The sequence below is a fragment of the Saccoglossus kowalevskii genome, chromosome 3 (genome assembly GCF_978046115.1).
Source record: "Saccoglossus kowalevskii chromosome 3, keSacKowa6.1, whole genome shotgun sequence".
NCBI lineage: Eukaryota > Metazoa > Hemichordata > Enteropneusta > Harrimaniidae > Saccoglossus > Saccoglossus kowalevskii.
In genome coordinates this window covers 18198397-18216420 of record NC_140643.1, presented here as the reverse complement: position 1 = coordinate 18216420, position 18024 = coordinate 18198397, and the positions used below count along the sequence as shown (strand labels likewise).

At 37.4% G+C, this 18024-nt stretch overlaps 1 protein-coding gene across 1 annotated transcript in view; it reads right to left on the bottom strand.

Moving 5' to 3' along the window:
* LOC144359138 (uncharacterized) overlaps positions 1 to 18024 on the bottom strand; it is a 63651-nt gene that overhangs the window by 4573 nt on the left and 41054 nt on the right. Inside the window, exons 6-14 of the mRNA XM_078012322.2 lie at positions 17560 to 17726; positions 16109 to 16163; positions 15785 to 15840; positions 14826 to 14950; positions 6312 to 6359; positions 3983 to 4050; positions 3013 to 3131; positions 1022 to 1110; positions 547 to 736 (exon numbers count right to left, since the gene is read on the bottom strand). Of these exons, the coding sequence (XP_077868448.2) occupies positions 547 to 736; positions 1022 to 1110; positions 3013 to 3131; positions 3983 to 4050; positions 6312 to 6359; positions 14826 to 14950; positions 15785 to 15840; positions 16109 to 16163; positions 17560 to 17726 (917 nt within the window). The remainder of the gene's footprint in view (positions 1 to 546; positions 737 to 1021; positions 1111 to 3012; positions 3132 to 3982; positions 4051 to 6311; positions 6360 to 14825; positions 14951 to 15784; positions 15841 to 16108; positions 16164 to 17559; positions 17727 to 18024) is intronic.

Below are 18024 nucleotides of genomic sequence, written 5' to 3'. Positions count from 1 at the left end.
ATGTCATTTTATTCTACCTGCTTCACAATGAGCTCAAGTTGCTGATACGGGTATAGTTAACAATGACGCGTTGACCACCGATTTTAGATTACAAGTTTTGTAAAAAACAAAAATAGATTCAATGTTTATTGCATGTACAACAACGTCGTGAAATAAAGTCGTAGATGTGAACGCCCCGCGTTTCTCGTTCCATGTAAATATAGGTCCTTTATAAAATGTCGAGGTTTAAAATCTGTGAATGAACGTATCGTGCGGATGAAATTGATGTTACTCCCCCTTTACAAAATACTAAGTTAGTTGGACAGAATGTGTATCGTAACTGAAGTCAGTCCCGAGAGGGAACCTGACTTTCATATGGTATATTTGCAAGGCGCCATTCATGACACATTAATATACAGTTATATATTTGAAGTCGACAAGTCAACCACGCAAAAGTGACGCAGGCCATAAGCCATCCCTCGTGGGAGTGCAAAATAAATAATACACAGGTTGCCATGGCCCTTTTTTATTGTATTGATTATCTTTTTGTTTATTTAGTGTTGTTACCTGGCACTCTGAAACCCGGCCAGCTTCACCACTTTGTTGTCACTGACGATGCAGTTCTCGATGACTATCTCGTTATGAACGATTTTCTGGCTTTCCAGATATTCTAAGGCACGACATACATCCGTTGCCATGGCAACCAACTCTTCGTTCTCAATGATGATTTGCTGATTCAAATATTCGTCTAGGAACCCTGAGCAAAGCAAAGCAGACGATTACATATATTCAATAGCTTTCGACATTGTGTTCTGTGAAGCTCGTTAGCGAGTAATGGTGAGCGGATGTAACAGCGACAACGATTAGTCGGTGTAATCTCGGTCCTCCAAAATGAAAAGCGGTATTTCTGTTTAATACGTTCTGACGACACACACTGCACCGAATACCTTTTTGTCCGCTCTGACAATAATAACGTTTCAGGGTCGTTGCTTCGTGGTATGGATTGTTTGCTGACGAATGAATGAATGCATTGAGGACCTACCGTATATGCCGGCCTCGCTGACCGCGTAGTTGATCGGTTCGTTTATACTCATGCCGTAAATGCGAGCAATATTGTCGTGTTCTAGATTCCTAGAAAAATTAACACGAATACATATTATTAAATACGAGGTTTAAATGATGAAATATTATAGAAATAGCAGAACATGTATGAATATAATTGGCGAATGTTCTAATAGGCCACATTATTTGTAGTATGCGTGCACGCCGGGGTAGGGAGAAGGAAGAGGGGAGGGGGCTGTCGGGATTTAATATTTCACTGTGCGCGGCTACTCGTTGCGCAGTAATTGCACTTAGAGGTTGGTTACCAGCACAATATGGAATGTTTGTAACATATCATATTTAATGTCACAAGAGAAACATAAATCTACTATTATAAAGCTCGCTTTGCTAAATATAGATCAATGCGTGTTAGTGGATATTTCAATGCATCATTCCCAAAGACTATTCAATCAACACAGCGAGTGCCCAGTAGCCATACAAACTCGTTACTGTGCGAAAAAATAATCAAGTGCGAGATAGTGCCGGCCAAGTCAATATACAGCTACAGTGCTGGTTAAACCAATCAAATAACTATATTTCCTTCATTCAAAACACAAACAAACCCCAGATAGCATTATACTGTGGGTTACAAACATACGTGAAAAGTGTTTTTTTTTCTTGACAACTAACTCCCACGCTGAAATCAACCGATTTAATGCTGAGCAATATAATGCACTCTCACGAGACTTGCTGATTTCGGTTTCGATAATACTACATTTCTGAGAATGAATGGGCGCGGCCAGGCGTGGGCAATACATGTCTACCCATCAGTAGCAGTGATATTCATTTGGTGTTGAAATGTCGGGGTGTAATGTAATGTAATTTCAGGCATGGGATGTACGTTTTCCTTCAATTATCAAACCAAACCATCATGTTTATTTCTGGAATCTGAATAATTAACACACTCGTTTTCTGTTTATTTCGCTTATCACTTCAACATCAGCCGTGTAGAAATATAGGTGTAAAGACTGTCCAATGTCACACATCCTGGAATTATATGAGTTTTGGAAAGATTATTCAGAAAATTGTCATTAGATTCGTACCTTTAGTAAGTATCATGGTGTATAAGCTTTAAAGGTAAATCATTACTTCTATTTAAATTTGTATTTACTTGCTGTTCGTGGATTATGTGATATAATTTATCTCTTTACCCCGTAAAACAAGTATGTGACCCAGTATGTCGTGTCTCACCCCACGAACACGAAGTAGTTCTTGCATAGGCACACCAGTTTTAAATAGCATGTTATATTACACGGCTTACGGCAATAAATAATAACCGCATAACCTCCACGGTTCGTATTATAGTTTATCATACCGCCAATGGATACAATGTATTATAAATAACCGGGCAATGTGTTTCTCCAGCAGATATACGACAACAACAAAAACAACGCTAAATCATAATCGTATTATGTTTCAGCAATTTTATACTAAAATCGTCAAGCATCTTTCCCGACGGCTCCAGACATTTAGTATTTCAAATATTACTTCCAGCGATCGCCTCAATTCAATTTCAAGAAATTGCAATCACGGAGTTAGCGCTATGTAATCACTCTATCGGTTTGTGACCAGGTAAGCTGCACACTGTAAATTAAAAAAATGACGAAAAGCTGCCACATGAGCGCTGGGGCATTCGCAGTTTTTTGAAAGAAGCCAATAGCCAGCGCAAAAAGAAAATGTAATTTGTGAAAATTGGCTTGCAACGTATGACTGAAAGCGAGATCTACGTGTGGAAAGAGGAGGACAGTGCATATAGCGATTCGAAGATGATTACTGTAACGCAACTTCGCAGTTTACTGAATTTCCCTCACGTGGATTACAACTTTCGTCATTATTATCGTCATTACTACGCGCATAGAAGATAGTCTTTAGTTTGTGTTAAATTAATGCTGTGATAACGGTGTGTTGTAATGGAGGTTGCCCAGGACTTACATAAGTAACGCTGTATACTTTCTAAATGTGTCGTTCTGGGCGTTTTCTTTTCCTTGTATTTTCTTCATTTTCTTAAGTACAACATCGTCTTTCCGCAACCAGTGACCCAGCCACGCAACCTAAATATCAAAACCATCAAATATGAGAGGTATTCACCATTCATTGGCGAAACCAACAGCTATTTGTCGGGGGCATCAACTCAGAGTTAGAGGTTGAACAATTACCTTCGTTATTTTGGAAATAGGTCGTGTTTATTATTCCCACTTTGCAGCTATGGGAATTGACAATCCGACAACCTGCAGTTAATGTGAGAAGAAACAGATAATCGTCTCAAATCTTTCCCAAGGACATGTACGTCATGCTTATGTTGTCTGTTCTTCATCTTGAAAACTTGTAAATCGCCATTAAAATATGGGAGAATGCTGGGTATATACTTTAGTGTACCACCGTTTATACGCCTATTGGTTGAGGTATTTCTGTTAGTCTGCTAGTTTGGTGGCAACCACTGAGAAAAAAACGCGCATACGTTTCAAAGAAGACCATTTGAGTCACGGTGGGTGCTGTATGCTTGGTATTCTGTTCCACAAGCCAACAACGTACAGCCTCGTCCATGACTGGTTCATTGGTCATCGACCCGGCTGTGACAAGAACGAGCAGTCTCGTTGAAAGCTGGTTATAAAACGTTCACCGACTCGTCCATGTCAAGAACGCCCAGCCTCGTTCACTGTTCGTGTATACCTTCGCATCAATCGATACAATATTTTTGGCCAGATTTTGCTGCATTTCAAACCTTAAAATTTATACTATAAGATGTCATACGATAGATAGAAATTTGTATTTAAAAAATAAGAAAATGAAATGACGATCACAATTGTGACACTGGGGAATCCAAAGATTTTCATTAGCATAATTCGGAAACATATGATAAGCACATAGGAACTGTGGAAAATTACGGTAAGTGCATACGTACCCAGCACTTTGTTTTGCACAATTCGGCTTGAGGCAATTTGACATCGTCCAGATCGAACTGCCAGAATTCTACAGAAAAAAAACATAGTTAATGCACTCGGGCCTTGTACTTGTTGTGTCGTAAATAATAAACAACACATTTTCAATATTTCACAGTCTGATAACGTGTGCACGAAATGAAGTGTATGTAGCATGTACACTACGGTAGGGCATTATCATATATACGTAAAATACTTTTCGTAATTTGCGCTTCAGGAATGATTCAGTGAAAATAAAATCCTGCGAACGTATCTTTTCTCCTATATTTTGCATTCAATAAATTCCATACAAAACACCTAAAAAGTCGTTTCAGTGAAAATTAATTCCAGCTAAAATAAATATTTTACAGTATTTATTTCAGACATAATTGTATGAATGAGTGTTTTCGACCAATACAGGAAATACTTCTAACTAACCGGGCTATCGATGCGTTCCATTGTATTACATTTCATGTATTTGGTTTATATTGAAAATTACAGCATAGCCACCATACAGCGTCAGGTACTGTTATACAATTAAACAAATCTGTGGCTGTCACGGTGGTAGTAATGTAATACAATAAACAAAGCATACTCTTATACGGGTAACATATTTTCTTTTAGTGCGTGTCAACTTTAAAACTAGGATAGTTGAATGCGTTTTCTATTTGTTTTGGTCGCAAAGCCTGATCCTTATCATTCTGTCTCAAATGAAATAATTACGTGTTGTAAGCACGGTACATACAGTCAATGTAACTTCTAACATGAGCAATACAGTACAGCGGCAGTATCGACCGACGCGCAGCGGAGGTCGATGCGACAGCGTACTGTCTGAGTGCATACTTTGAGGTATCTTCGTAATAACCTTATTATTATACATCTTTCCCTACCAAGGATAAATCATGGGAATGCCGAAATCTAAAAAGTTTAGAACAGAATCAGCGAACTTCTTTGTATGGAGTTCGGTCAAACCCTGGTGGCAGCCATGTTTGTTTATATTATTAGAGGACGCCTACGCGCGTTATCATTCCATATATGGAATTCGCATTTCCTAATATGGTAGGATGAAAATACCCCGTAAAATACCGCAAAATTACTGCACGCTGTAACTTATGGCGTTACGGTGACAGATGTATAATACTGATTATATATTGCGAATTAACCCTTTATTGACTATGGCGAATTCACCCCGCCCTCTACATGATATATAAACACTAATGTATGGCAATAATGTAAGTTTGAAAAGTGAATATACACTGTACACTGCTGTAGATCATTATTATATGAGTACGACAAATTCGATAAATTATGTACACTACTTTAAACGTAGGAAACCCTGATTATGTATTGTGAATGTACTTATATATTGCCTGAGGGTATCTATAAGCCATCGACAAAATTGCACCAATTAGGCTAACGGGTCCCACCCAATGAGTAAGTAACCCAAATTACAGATTATTATATTTCATAACTTATCAGAATGATGAAGCGTACACTACTAATGAAAATGCAACTATAACAAAATCATTGGTAGTATACCCTTGATATAAATTAGCGGATACGCTTAAATACACAACATAATGGAAATTTTCAGGGGTGGTTTTGTCTTATATTGAGTGGGCAAACCAATATATTTTCGCCATGTGTACAAAATAACAAAAATAGATATTTTAAAAGGAAAGGGCAATTTATTGTGTAATATTACAAATGCACAAAGTTAAAAACACACGTTGAACAACGGTGATTTATAAAGAATATTATAATCAATCACCCAAATCAGAACTAACTAATGACATATATTATATTAAAATGGTGTGAATAAATTATCGAATTATTACAACCACAAGAAAGGTAGTAACGACTACGTCAGACAGAAGCACTATGACGTCATGTAATTACATTTTTGCCAACCAGCGTGGAATGTCTGAGCACGACTTGATCGCGATCAACGCTGACAAAGCTGTGGTAACACTGATCAAAAATTGTTTTATTAACAAGGTTAAGTATATGTATATCTTTGTAAGAACAGAAGCGAACATCACTGTTATTATATCTTTGGGTACACTGTGCATGCGACGGCCTATATACGTACGTATCGCTATCATTACATAAAAGGCAAAAATTTCAACAAATAACAAGAACGAGGCAATGACGTCACTACCGTCGAACACGCACGTGAATGAACCCCCCGTAAGGATCTTTTAGTATTTAAACCCACTATCAGTCTGAAATGTACACGTGAATACTAATATAATAGAGATTTGCATCTTTATTGAAAATTATCAGATGAAAGTACCAATTGTAGGATCTTACCTTGTAAGTTGGTTCTCGAGGGGAACGATTTCAAACAAGTTCCAAGTACTGTTGATAAATATATGAAATGAATGAGAAACGAAAACATATCACTCAAAATGTGTTCGTCGTCAAAATGCAAGTTAGGTCACCGAATAGTATATTGCACACCTAAGGCAAAGCACTAATTGGTTCATGGTTCCATGGCGGAATCCAATACGTGACTTGCCTGATATACCGGCGTTTAAGCAGATATTCAATTCAACTGAAGTGAGAGTATAATGTACATATATTGGCATTTCTCCTTCAGGGCGGGTGGAACGTGAATTTTTGAATTCGTTTCAAATATATTGCACGTCGTTTAATTGGGTTTCAAATACAGCACGGTGATAAGAGGGTGAGACCGAGTTGTCACGATTGTAATTTTAAGCTGAGTTGAAGTAAGATAGTTTAAATTTAATGAATGCCCGCGAGATCAGTATTTGTCGTATTGCCAAAGAAGAATTAGCCATTGGCGCATATAAGAAATGTAAACCATCAGCCCTGGGTGATCGTGCTTTAAAATAGAAGATGCTTGCGGACATGCGCAGTGATCAAGAATTCACGAATTGAAAATAAGTGGATCATACAAAAATAATTGAATATTTACAACTACCGATGAAAAAAATTGCTATGACATCAAAGGTCAGAAGAAAAGTTTGCTGGAATTGGTCGCTCAAACAGATTCCGGAACGCACTCATGAAAGTGCACGGGCAACTCTATTCATTGCATAGTATCACACCAGTTTTTAAAGTGAAGCATATACAAGTAAAAAAGTAGAATATATCTCTAATTGGAGCATAGTCACATAAAAGTGCACGAACAACATTATTCACCCCAACATATATCTCAATAAGGAGTGTAGAAATATAAAGGTGCACAAGATCAACTTTATTCATCACAACATATCTCGTTGGAGCGTAGAAATATAAAAGTGAATGAGCAACCTTTTACATTTCAATTCATTACAACATATCTCACAAATATACGAGTATACGAGTACCTGTAATGTTATACATTACAACACATCTGAACATACCTTACAACTATCTAGGGTTGTAGCGCCGATAACATAAAAAACATCAGAACAACCTTATTCTTGTCGACATATAATAACATATTGAAGGGCGGAGAACAACATATGAAGGAACAACCTTAATTTTACAACATATCTTAAAGTGAGCAAAGAAATACGACATAGTAAGAAGAACCCTAATCATTACCACATATCTCAAGATGGGCATAACAACGCGACTGAGCAAGAAGAACCCAAATCATTACAGCATATCTCAAGGTGGGCATAGGAATACAACAGAGCAAGTAGAATCCAAAACATTACAACATATCTCAAGGTGGGTATAGGAATACGACAAAGTTAGAAGAGCCCAAATCTTTATAACACATCTCAAGGTGTGCATGGAAATACTACATAGCAAGAAGAACCTTAATCATTACAACATATCTTAAGGTCAGCATCGAAACACGACAGTGCAAGAGGAAACCTAATCATTATAACACATCTCAATGTGGGCATAGGAATACGACAGAGCAAGAGGAAACTTAATCATTACAACATATCTCAAGGTGGGCATGGAAACACGACAGTGCAAGAGGAAACCTAGTTATTACAACATATCTCAAGGTGGGCATATGAATACGACAGTGCAAGAGGAAACTTAATCATTACAACATATCACAAGGTGGGCATGGAAACACGACAGTGCAAGAGGAAACCTAATCATTACAACATATCTCAAGGTGGGCATATGAATACGACAGTGCAAGAGGAAACTTAATCATTACAACATATCTCAAGGTGGGCATGAAAACACGACATAACAAAAAGTACCCAAATCATTACAACATATCTCAAGGTGGGCATGGAAACACGACAGAGCAAGAGGAAACCTAATCATTACAACATATCTCAAGGTGGGCATATGAATACGACAGTGCAAGAGAAAACTTAATCATTACAACATATCTCAAGGTGGGCATGGAAACACGACAGTGCAAGAGGAAACCTAATTATTACAACATATCTCAAGGTGGGCATAGGAATACGACAGTGCAAGAGGAAACTTAATCATTACAACATATCTAAAGGTGGGCATGGAAACACGACAGTGCAAGAGGAAACCTAATCATTACAACATATCTCAAGGTGGGCATAGGAATACGACATAATAAGAAGAGCTCAAATCATTCCACATATCTCAAGGTGGGTATAGGAATATGACAGAGCAAGAAGAACCCAAATCATTACAACATATCTCAAGGTGGGCATAGAAACACGACATAGGAAGAAGAGCCCAAATCATTATAACACATCTCAAGATGGGCATAGGAATACAACATAGTAAGAAGAGCTCAAATCATTCCACATATCTCAAGGTGGGTATAGGGATACGACATAGCAAAAAGAGCCCAAATCATTATAACATATCTCAAGGTGGGCATAGGAACACGACATAGCAAGAAGTGCCCAAATCATTATAACACATCTCAAGATGGGCATAGGAATACGACATAGCAAGAAGAACTCAAATCGTTACAACATATCTCAAGGTGGGCATAGAAATACGACATAGCAAGAAGAGCCCAAATCATTACAACATATCTCAAGGTGGGCATAGGAACACGACATAGCAAGAAGAGCCCAAATCATTATAACACATCTCAAGATGGGCATAGGAATAAGACATAGCAAGAAGAACTCAAATCATTACAACATATTTCAAGGTGGGCATAGAAATACGACATAGCAAGAAGAGCTCAAATCATTCCACATATCTCAAGATGGGCATAGAAATACGACAGAGCAAGAAGAACCCTAATCATTACAGCATATCTCAAGGTGGGCATAGGAATACAACAGAGCAAGTAGAATCCAAAACATTACAACATATCTCAAGGTGGGTATAGGAATACGACAAAGTTAGAAGAGCCCAAATCTTTATAACACATCTCAAGGTGTGCATGGAAATACGACATAGCAAGAAGAACCCTAATCATTACAACATATCTTAAGGTGAGAATCGAAACACGACAGTGCAAGAGGAAACCTAATCATTATAACATATCTCAAGGTGGGCATGGGAATACGACATAGCAAGAAGAACCCTAATCATTATAACATATCTTAAGGTGAGCATCGAAACACGACAGTGCAAGAGGAAACCTAATCATTACAACATATGTCAATGTGGGCATAGGAATACGACAGAGCAAGAAGAGCCCAAATCATTACAATATATCTCAAGGTGGGCATAGGAATACGACATAGCAAGAATAACCCAAATTATTACAACATATCTCAAGGTGGGCATAGGAATACCAAATAACAAGAAGTACCCAAATCATTACAACATATCTCAAGGTGGGCATAGGAATACCAAATAACAAGAAGTACCCAAATCATTACAGCATATCTCAAGGTGGGCATGGAAACACGACAGAGCAAGAGGAAACCTAATCATTACAACATATTTCAAGGTGGGCATAGGAATACGACAGAGCAAGAAGAGCCCAAATCATTATAACACATCTCAAGATGGGCATAGGAATACGACATAGCAAGAAGAACTCAAATCATTACAACATATCTCTAGGTGGGCATAGAAATACGACATAGCAAGAAGAGCCCAAATCATTACAACATATCTCAAGGTGGGCATAGGAATACGACATAGCAAGTAGAATCCAAAACATTACAACATATCTCAAGGTGAGTGTAGGAATACGACAAAGTTAGAAGAGCCCAAATCTTTTTAACACATCTCAAGGTGTGCATGGAAATACGACATAGCAAGAAGAACCCTAATCATTACAACATATCTTAAGGTGAGCATGGAAAAATGACAGTGCAAGAGGAAACCTAATCATTACAACATATCTCAAGGTGGGCATAGGAATACGACATAGCAAGAAGAACCCTAATCATTATAACATATCTCAAGATGGGCATAGAAATACGACAGAGCAAGAAGTAACTAATCATTACAACATATCTCAAGGTGGTCATAGGAATACAACAGAGCAAGTAGAATCCAAAACATTACAACATATCTCAAGGTGGGTATAGGAATACGACAAAGTTAGAAGAGCCCAAATCTTTATAACACATCTCAAGGTGTGCATGGAAATACGACATAGCAAGAAGAACCCTAATCATTACAACATATCTTAAGGTGAGCATCGAAACACGACAGTGCAAGAGGAAACCTAATCATTATAACATATCTCAAGATGGGCATAGGAATACGACATAGCAAGAAGAACCCAAATTATTACAACATATCTCAAGGTGGGCATAGGAACACGACATAGCAAGAAGAGCCCAAATCATTACAACATATCTCAAGGTGGGCATAGGAACACGACATAGCAAGAAGAGCCCAAATCATTATAACATATCTCAAGATGGGCATAGGAATACGACATAGCAAGAAGAGTCCAAATCATTACAACATATCTCAAGGTGGGCATGGAAACACGACAGAGCAAGAGGAAACCTAATCATTACAACACATCTCAAGATGGGCATAGGAATACGACATAGCAAGAAGAGCCCAAATCATTACAACATATCTCAAGGTGGGCATAGGAACACGACATAGCAAGAAGAGCCCAAATCATTATAACATATCTCAAGATGGGCATAGGAATACGACATAGCAAGAAGAGTCCAAATCATTACAACACATCTCAAGATGGGCATAGGAATACGACATAGCAAGAAGAGCCCAAATCACTACAACACATCTTAAGATGGGCATAGGAATACGACATAGCAAGAAGAGCCCAAACCATTACAACATATCTCAAGGTGGGCATAGAAACACGACATAGCAAGAAGAGCCCAAATCATTATAACACATCTCAAGATGGGCATTGGAATAAGACATAGCAAGAAGAACTCAAATCATTACAACATATCTCAAGGTGGGCATAGAAATACGACATAGCAAGAAGAGCTCAAATCATTTCACATATCTCAAGATGGGCATAGAAATACGACAGAGCAAGAAGTACCCTAATCATTACAGCATATCTCAAGGTGGGCATAGGAATACAACAGAGCAAGTAGAATCCAAAACATTACAACATATCTCAAGGTGGGTATAGGAATACGACAAAGTTAGAAGAGCCCAAATCTTTATAACACATCTCAAGGTGTGCATGGAAATACGACATAGCAAGAAGAACCCTAATCATTACAACATATCTTAAGGTGAGCATGGAAAAACGACAGTGCAAGAAGAAACCTAATCATTACAACATATCTCAATGTAGGAATACGACAGAGCAAGAAGAGCCCAAATCATTATAACATATCTAAAGGTGGGCATAGGAATACGACATAGCAAGAAGAACCCTAATCATTACAACATATCTTAAGGTGAGCATCGAAACACGACAGTGCAAGAGGAAACCTAATCATTACAACATATCTCAATGTGGGCATAGGAATACGACAGAGCAAGAAGAGCCCAAATCATTACAATATATCTCAAGGTGGGCATAGGAATACGAAATAACAAGAAGTACCCAAATCATTACAGCATATCTCAAGGTGGGCATGGAAACACGACAGAGCAAGAGGAAACCTAATCATTACAACATATCTCAAGGTGGGCATAGGAATACGACAGAGCAAGAAGAGCCCAAATCATTACAACATATCTCAAGGTGGGCATGGAAACACGACAGTGCAAGAGGACACCTAATCATTACAACATATCTCAAGGTGGGCATATGAATACGACAGTGCAAGAGGAAACTTAATCATTACAACATATCTCAAGGTGGGCATGGAAACACGACAGTGCAAGAGGAAACCTAATCATTACAACATATCTCAAAGTGGGCATAGGAATACGACATAGCAAGAAGAGCCCAAACCATTACAACATATCTCAAGGTGGGCATAGGAACACGACATAGCAAGAAGAGCCCAAATCATTATAACACATCTCAAGATGGGCATAGGAATAAGACATAGCAAGAAGAACTCAAATCATTACAACATATCTCAAGGTGGGCATAGAAATACGACATAGCAAGAAGAGCTCAAATCATTTCACATATCTCAAGATGGGCATAGAAATACGACAGAGCAAGAAGTACCCTAATCATTACAGCATATCTCAAGGTGGGCATAGGAATACAACAGAGCAAGTAAAATCCAAAACATTACAACATATCTCAAGGTGGGCATAGGAATACGACAGAGCAAGAAGAGCCCAAATCATTACAACATATCTCAAGGGGAGCATGGAAACACGATAGTGCAAGAGGAAACCTAATCATTACAACATATCTCAAAGTGGGCATAGGAATACGACAGTGCAAGAGGAAACCTAATCATTACAACATATCTCAAGGTGGGCATAGGAACACGACATAGCAAGAAGAGCCCAAATCATTATAACACATCTCAAGATGGGCATAGGAATACGACATAGCAAGAAGAACTCAAATCATTACAACATATCTCAAGATGGACATAGAAATCCGACATAGCAAGAAGTACCCAAATCGTACAGCATATCTCACGATGGGCATTGGAATACTACAGAGCAAGAAGAACTCTAATCATTACAATATATCTTAAAGTGGGCATTGAAACACGACAGTGCAAGAGGAAACCTAATCATTACAGCATAATCGAAATCGGATCACGGTAATACGACAGTTCAAGAAGAACTCTACATTACATATCTCAAAGTGGAATCCAGAAATAAGAAAACGAAAGAGCAACATTATCATTCAACATACCTCAAGATAAAATGTAGAAACTGAAGATTGAGCGAGTTCTACGACTGCACATGCAAATGTTTGAGATAATATTATTATTCTTATATATATGTAATTAGGCCGACAGCATACAAAGGTATACAGTACTCAAAATTATTACAATGGTTTCATGGAAATATTCTCCCAATCTATATATTTTACTTCGGACTACAAAATGTTGGGATTAACGTTTCAGTGATATAATAAAGTGCCGACCCATTTCCCGCAATACATCACAACCTCAAAGTAGGTTACTTATAATGAACAGTAATAAGAAATATTAATGTTAAAGTTCAACGAGTAAGATTTTGTGTGTATTTTAACTAGTATATGATACGTTTTGCGTCTGGAGTGTGCATAATAAGCCATAACACCCGTCATTCCCATGAATTTGATTAGTACTGCAAATACTATTTGCCTGGAAGCAGCTCTGATGTATACGTATCTATGATGGTATACATTTTCAGAAAAACCTATAATTTATATATTGCGCAGCATGTTCATTTTAATTTTTAAATACAGCGTTTAAGATCATGATACAAATGGACACTGGATTCATCGGTGTACAATACACAGGACAGTTCCTATATACAGACATACATATTTGCCGTTTGATAAAATGCGCATGCGCCCTGGGCGATACGTACTAAAAGTAGGTGCATGTAATCATAAGTACTATCACGATTATAATGGTTCTATGTGTCATGATATCAACATGCATATGCCGAGTAAAGATTACAAATTTTTGCACATTCGTATATTTAACAATTACCAGACACAACATTCCAAATAATCCCTGACAATAAAACGCATGTATGTACATCAATATTCTCGATGCATTTCTAGAATAACGCACTGCTTCTATGAACATCGTAATTCATGATTTTCATATGGATGGAATCGATAGTGGTACTCTTTGAAGCTATAATCTTAGAAGTCGTCAATGTTCCACACAACAAGCAATTAATGTAAGTACCATAATAAAATTTATACGACGTTCCTACTCTTTATGATGAAGACATTCGCATTTCACGTCGAAGCAAATAATCCAATGTCTCGGCGGATATTAAACGGCAGTTAAAATTGAAATGTTGGCAGCTCATGTGTGTAAGTAAATGAACCCCGAAAATATAATTGAAGGACTAATTGAAAATGATATATTGTTCTCAACTAGGCAACCCTCCCATGGTGCATCTCACTTATTATGCACACAACTTCCTGTCGTGAAAAATATAGTAATGTTGTACTGTTGTACCACAATTTCTTTGTCTTTTTCAGAAAAGAGTTAATCTTGGGAGTACCACAGTGTGTGTATTTCTTTATTTATGAGAGGAATGATATCTAGTGATTACTGTGACATTTTCTGGGAACAATGCCGTATACACATAGACGTGTTGGCTTTAACACACTATGAGATTTATTCCTGGCATTGTGTGATCCCTTCTAAATGCTGCTAGCCATCTCGATTTCAGGGAACACTTCCGCATAGTTTCAGAAGTTTACTAATTTCCCAGCGGTATACAAGCACTTGTAGTTGCCATGTCGACGTTTAAATAACACGCCATAATATTGCAAGAATTCGCCAGAGGATATACGACCAATAACACAGAAATCAAAGTTAATGCATTGTTATAATAGCGAACCACAAAACGCGTAAAACTGACAAATCACAGAATAAAACGGGACATTAATCTTACCGTCGTTCTTTTTGTAATAGTCTATGATATCTATTACGTCACAGAATCTGTGTTCTTTGTCAGCCACTAGCCAGTATTCTTCTATATCGTTTACGATGGGTATATGCATCATGTAGCGATCTGTCCTGTAATCAGTGATTGGTAATTGCATGTTACAATTAATTGTTATGGGAATTGTTTTTCTCTCTTTACGTCGGTAGTAAAGACGAAAAATTGATTCCATTTGTCCGGTGTAATCAACATTTTGTCTAGTCACACTATCAGAGAACGTATTTTGCGATGACCTATGCGGAGGTTGCCTGATAAATATGTCGTCTTGGGCATAGAGCCCTTAATTTATGAGCCCCTCAATGAAACAAACTAGGCAACAGGGAAATTACGCATTGAATTCAGCGAGTATATATTATATACGTTGTGATCATTCATGTATTTACTTTCAGTGCCAAGCGACTGTACAGTACAAATTACTAGTAAATCACATTGCCATACAAATACATATTAAAGAAGCGTTAGGAAAGTAACTTTTTTTTTAAAACGTTTGATGTTATCACAATCCAACAAGAGACGTTGAATACTTTTCTCGGCTCTAATCGAATATTCTCCGACGAGCAAACGAGGCGGCTCGGCTTATTTCCTTCATGCAGTTGAGCACATTTCCAATTTATCACTCTTAATACACGGAACGAATCAATACGATCACTACATACTACAACAAATCTAATATATTACATGCATACACTCAGGGCAACACAACATATCACCGAAAAAAACAGCTTTAAAATCAGAAAATAGTAATCCGAGAGTGTTAGTGCAATTGTTTCTATCTGATGCATGTACAATGATTTTTTTCCGTCTTACCATATGTGGCAATCGTTCGCAATTCATAGAGTTAACTGAACAATACAAAATCATACGGACAAAATTGGTTATAAATGGTCTAACGGTCACACCATACTTACAAAACAGAAAGGAACATGGATATTCCAAACTGGCGCACCAGAAAACAGCCAGGGTCCTGGAAGACATGCAAGTGTATGAATTAGTACAGGTTAGTCGTTTAGTAATTTGTCCGTGCAAGCAAACGAACATACGATTATAGTGTGCATATATTGAAACAGTTATGTGACTACTATACAAGACATGACATCTTATAATTCATAAATATGAATCTACAATCCGGGATAATACTCGAATAAATCCAAATCAAATCAAGTTCAAATGTATTATTCGAGAATAACTTTACGTTGTTAATCTTAAATTGAAAAGAATTACTACATACTCACGTGTACTCGAAGTAAAGATTCTGCCACGCCTTGTTGCATATCACTGTAAAACCATCTGGTCAGTGTAAGACAAATATAATGCGTTATTTTCACAAAACATTAAAACGCGCAAAAACACAACAAAACATAATACAACAATTCTTGCATAATTATGTTGAAGAACACTTGCAAATAGATAGAAGACGAAATACATTTCGACATATCTTGCGAGAATGAAGTTTTCGAAAAAAATACCAATAGTTAAAAAAATGTATACACATATGTAGTGTGGGTCGACGCGATGTGGAGCACATTTTGATAAACAACTTGAGCAGCGTACTATTTGTGAATACACATACACGTACGGTCTAAGGAACAAGAATATGTCCTTCATACACTAAAAGTGAGCCCCAATTCATAATATGTCACGCATGATGCATACGTTCTATTTCTGTGTGATGCGCTACTGTGCAAATGTCAAGGAGTTCCATATCTTTTCATCTGAAAACATGCTGCGTTTCATCTCTATCAGCAGCGGTGGTTATATTGTGCAAACTACTAGAATCACCAAATGACATTTTGTTGGGCACAGATAAGGTGACGTCATCCCATGGACAAATGATATACTGATTAAGTATGTGCCATATACGGTTCACATTTTAGATGAGCACTTAGTAGTACGTTGTATTTTTACCGGTCACATCTAGTTCTTGGACGGACATCGAACGATAATTGAACCGCAAATAGTATACCTTTGGTATAAACCATAATTTCTCCAGCCTAGGTTCATTTGCAATTGATAAAACAAACAGAATATGTTTAGTTGCTGGAAAACCTACACCCGATTCAAGATAGGAACTTATAAACCATGGGATCTATAGGGTAGATGTTAGTACGATTAACATCCTGAATAAATATTCATGGTCAAAATATGCAACTGGATACTGGGTAAATACTGTCAGTGAACTTGATAATTGAGTAACAAGCAATATTGACAATTTGCTGTAAATGATTATAATAATTATTACTTATCCATTTAAGATAATAACATTTTGATCTTTATAAAATGTGAGTAATACGGACAGAAATGTTCTTCACGAAGTGTCCGCATTTGAAATGCATTTTCATAATAACAAACTGCAGTGAGCGTGGCCTTCGGGCAATGATGGGAATTAGCGTATAATCCGTGTCATTGAGCAGATGTTGGAGAGTATACATACATACAGATTATACAGAATATCATTGTTAATATCCACATGTGTTATTTTTTGTCAGGGCCATGTATTATCAGTGACTTAGCACGTACGAGTATCAGCGCAGACACTACTTTTTTAGGGCGACGCGACTTTGTATTCTTAATTACCGTGGAATACGCCTAAGATTACCACTCAGAGGTCTAGGCTTTGGTGAATTCCGCTGTTTCAGTAATTTATTTGCTAGCATGTTCATTCAATATACTTGTAGCGACTTACGATTGTTCCCTGAAATTCTTGATCTCCACATGGCCGATGTTCTTAATGTTTTGCCTTGAAAGATTTCGCTCCTTTGAGAATGGGCCTCCATTGACTTGGTGAATATTGCTATCTGCTGAGATACGACCACCGGATTCGACGTTTTTCAACTTGGATGCCGGTGAAAACTACAATCGGGAAAAACAAGGAAGTTGAAATATCATACTTATCAGAAAATTACTAAACCGGTAAATTTCAGCAGGGATAACAGCATTTATTATTATAAGCCTTAAAGGAAAGGAAGTAAACATCATATTTATTCACGAAGCTATTCATCAATAGCGAATTTCTAGTAAATCATGTGACATTTCACCTGTCATTTGCAACACGAATTCACTCAACTCGACAAGAATACGTTTTGATTAGATGGCAAAACACTGATTTATCATTTAAATGACATGTTGTTTGTGTTAGATGCAGGCAGCC